The sequence below is a fragment of the Ictalurus punctatus genome, chromosome 5 (assembly GCF_001660625.3).
Source record: "Ictalurus punctatus breed USDA103 chromosome 5, Coco_2.0, whole genome shotgun sequence".
NCBI classification, from domain to species: Eukaryota; Metazoa; Chordata; class Actinopteri; order Siluriformes; family Ictaluridae; genus Ictalurus; species Ictalurus punctatus.
The window spans coordinates 34900550-34903049 of NC_030420.2; the positions used below are offsets into that span (position 1 = coordinate 34900550).

At 44.0% G+C, this 2500-nt stretch overlaps 1 protein-coding gene across 6 annotated transcripts in view; it reads right to left on the reverse strand.

Annotated features, from left to right (window-relative positions):
- Positions 1-2500, reverse strand: part of spag17 (sperm associated antigen 17) — a 22603-nt gene that overhangs the window by 3113 nt on the left and 16990 nt on the right. For all 6 annotated transcript variants that reach the window (XM_053680525.1, XM_053680528.1, XM_053680526.1 and 3 more), the window contains 5 exons: positions 1405-1553; positions 906-1064; positions 719-813; positions 502-632; positions 97-227 (listed from right to left, as the gene is read on the reverse strand). In XM_053680525.1, the coding sequence (XP_053536500.1) occupies positions 97-227; positions 502-632; positions 719-813; positions 906-1064; positions 1405-1553 (665 nt within the window). The remainder of the gene's footprint in view (positions 1-96; positions 228-501; positions 633-718; positions 814-905; positions 1065-1404; positions 1554-2500) is intronic.

Genomic DNA, 2500 nt, shown 5'->3' on the forward strand with positions numbered 1-2500 from the left:
CAGATGGAGATAAACACTCTCACAGACGTCTGATCAGTGTTTAATAACTCGAGGCTTGGCTCCGCCCCAGCAGCTGATTGGTTGTTGTGTGTTCACCTCAGACGCGGGGAAAGTGTCCCACTTCCTGGATTTGAGGTTGGCAGGAATGATGTCATCCGGGTGTTTGGATGAGAGCCAATAGGAGCTCAGGTCCGAGAACGGTTTCAGGATTGTGATCGCAAACGCCTCTGTTAAACACACACAGTTTACTGTACTGCACCGTTAGCATCATCATTCACATAAACATCAACTTTACATTAAAGCACTCAAATTATACATTTATTTACATCAGTAAACACTAATATAACAATAACACTATATTAATAAAGATAAAGATTACATTATAAAGACTGGCAGAAACACACTCATCACATGATTAAATCCTAATTAATTCATAAAACATTCATGTAAAAACTGTGTGTGTGTGTGTGTGTGTGTGTGTGTGTGTGTGTGTGTTCTGACCGTGTGTGTGTGGTATGGGTTCCCTGATCACAGCGACTGAGGGATCTGTGTTCTCCTTCTGCAGAATCTCATCTACAGTCTGAGGGGAGAGGAACTCCAGCGCAGAACCGTCAGCACACACCATAAACAACCTGTAATACACACACACACACTAATTAGCATACTGTATGCATGTGCTGTGCTGTGTGTTAACCCTGTATTACACCATGCTGCTTACCGAGGTGTGTGTGTATCAACGCCGATGTTGTGTTGTGTTTGGCTCTCCGCGTCAGTGGGTGTGTGTGAGATGGAGACTCCGCCCTCTGCTGTGACCTACACACACCAAGACACATTCAACATTCATCTCTTCATGTACCAGGTGTGTGTGTGTGTGTGTGTGTGTGTGTGTGTGTGTGTGCTCTAACCTGGTAGTGGTTTCCCTCTGAGTCAGTGAGCTCACACAATAAGCCCTCAGAGTGACTCATGATGTAACGTCCATGCTGGTCTCCTTCTGGTCCTGTACTGCTGTACACGGCTACACCATCCTCCCGGAGAGACAGACAGCCTCCATCAGGCAGAGACACCTACAGCATAGAGCGCGAGAGAGAGAGAGAGAGAGAGCGAGAGAGAGCGAGAGAGCGAGAGAGAGCTCCATCTCATCCAACTATTCATCCTTCCAACTAATAATCCATCTCTCCATCCTACTATCCACATTTTCATCAATTCATCCTATTAACCTCATCCATCTCTCTATCCACCTCTCCATCCATCCATCCATCAGTCCAGGTCTACCCACCTATCTGTCCATTCACTTTTTCATTAATCCATCCATCCATTTAACCTCATCCATCCATCCTCCATCTGCTCTACTGTCCACATATTCATTGATTCCTCCATCCCTCCACCCACGCCTCCTCTCCTCACCCTGTAAGATCCATGTGCAGTAGCGCTGATGGTGGTTCCATCTCTGAAGAGAACCTCACTGCTTTTCTCCTCACGGTTCATCATCACAGTAGCGAATCCACTCTTCTCCACCTTCACCATGCTCACTCTCCCTCCATCACTACTGCTTCCTGAAAAAAGACAACACTGTAAACTGATGGAGAATAAAACCTCAGTGATGTGTGTAATCACGCTGAACTGCATCAGATCACCAAATCAGAATAAATCATCAGATTATTGTCTCATGTTTCCTCCAGTGACCAAGCAGCTGCTCATTAAAGGTGCAGTCAGTGATTTCAGCAGTGCAGTTCGCTTTAAGCTGTTTTAAACGGAAAATCTAAACAAATACAGCGACCCCTCAGCCACACCCCCAAACCACATTACCAGGGCTAGAACACCTGAATGCTAGTGCAGGAGGGGGAGCCTTAAAAATTCACAAGTATCATGATTGACAGGTAATTAGAGACACCTCCTTGTTCTGATTGGCTGGATTGTTTGACTGATTGAATGATACCGGTGTGTAAGTTTTCATTGTATTCAATTCTGGATTCTGATTGGTCAGAAGGTGTCGAATAATTCTTTATAACAGCAGCTCTGACAGTAGCACAGCTGTGTTTATGTAACGTTTACGGAAGGAGTCTCCAGAGTCAGTGCTGTGTCAGAGGTGAAGTCAGACCTACACAGTCAGAGGTGAAGATGTAACTTCTTCAGGAGAGGGGAGTTTACGCTTCTTTACTGTTTCTCACTAACACCACAAACTGCGATTTTTCTCTTATTCACTTCAAGAGAGAGAATGAAGAGAAAGAATAAAGAGGGAGATAAAGAGAGAGATAAAGAGAGAGATAAAGAGAGAGATAAAGAGAGAGAACAGAGAGAGGGATGGTGAGGGAACGAGTGTTTATAGTTGCTATAACGTAAACGAGAACAGGAACTAACTTGTTTAACAAATATTAAATGTAACTATAAACAGATAAAAAGTATGACATGCTGTCACTCAGCGTTTTACTATAACACACAAACACACACACACACACACACACACACACTGTATTTATTACTTGAATGAAACTCTTGGACA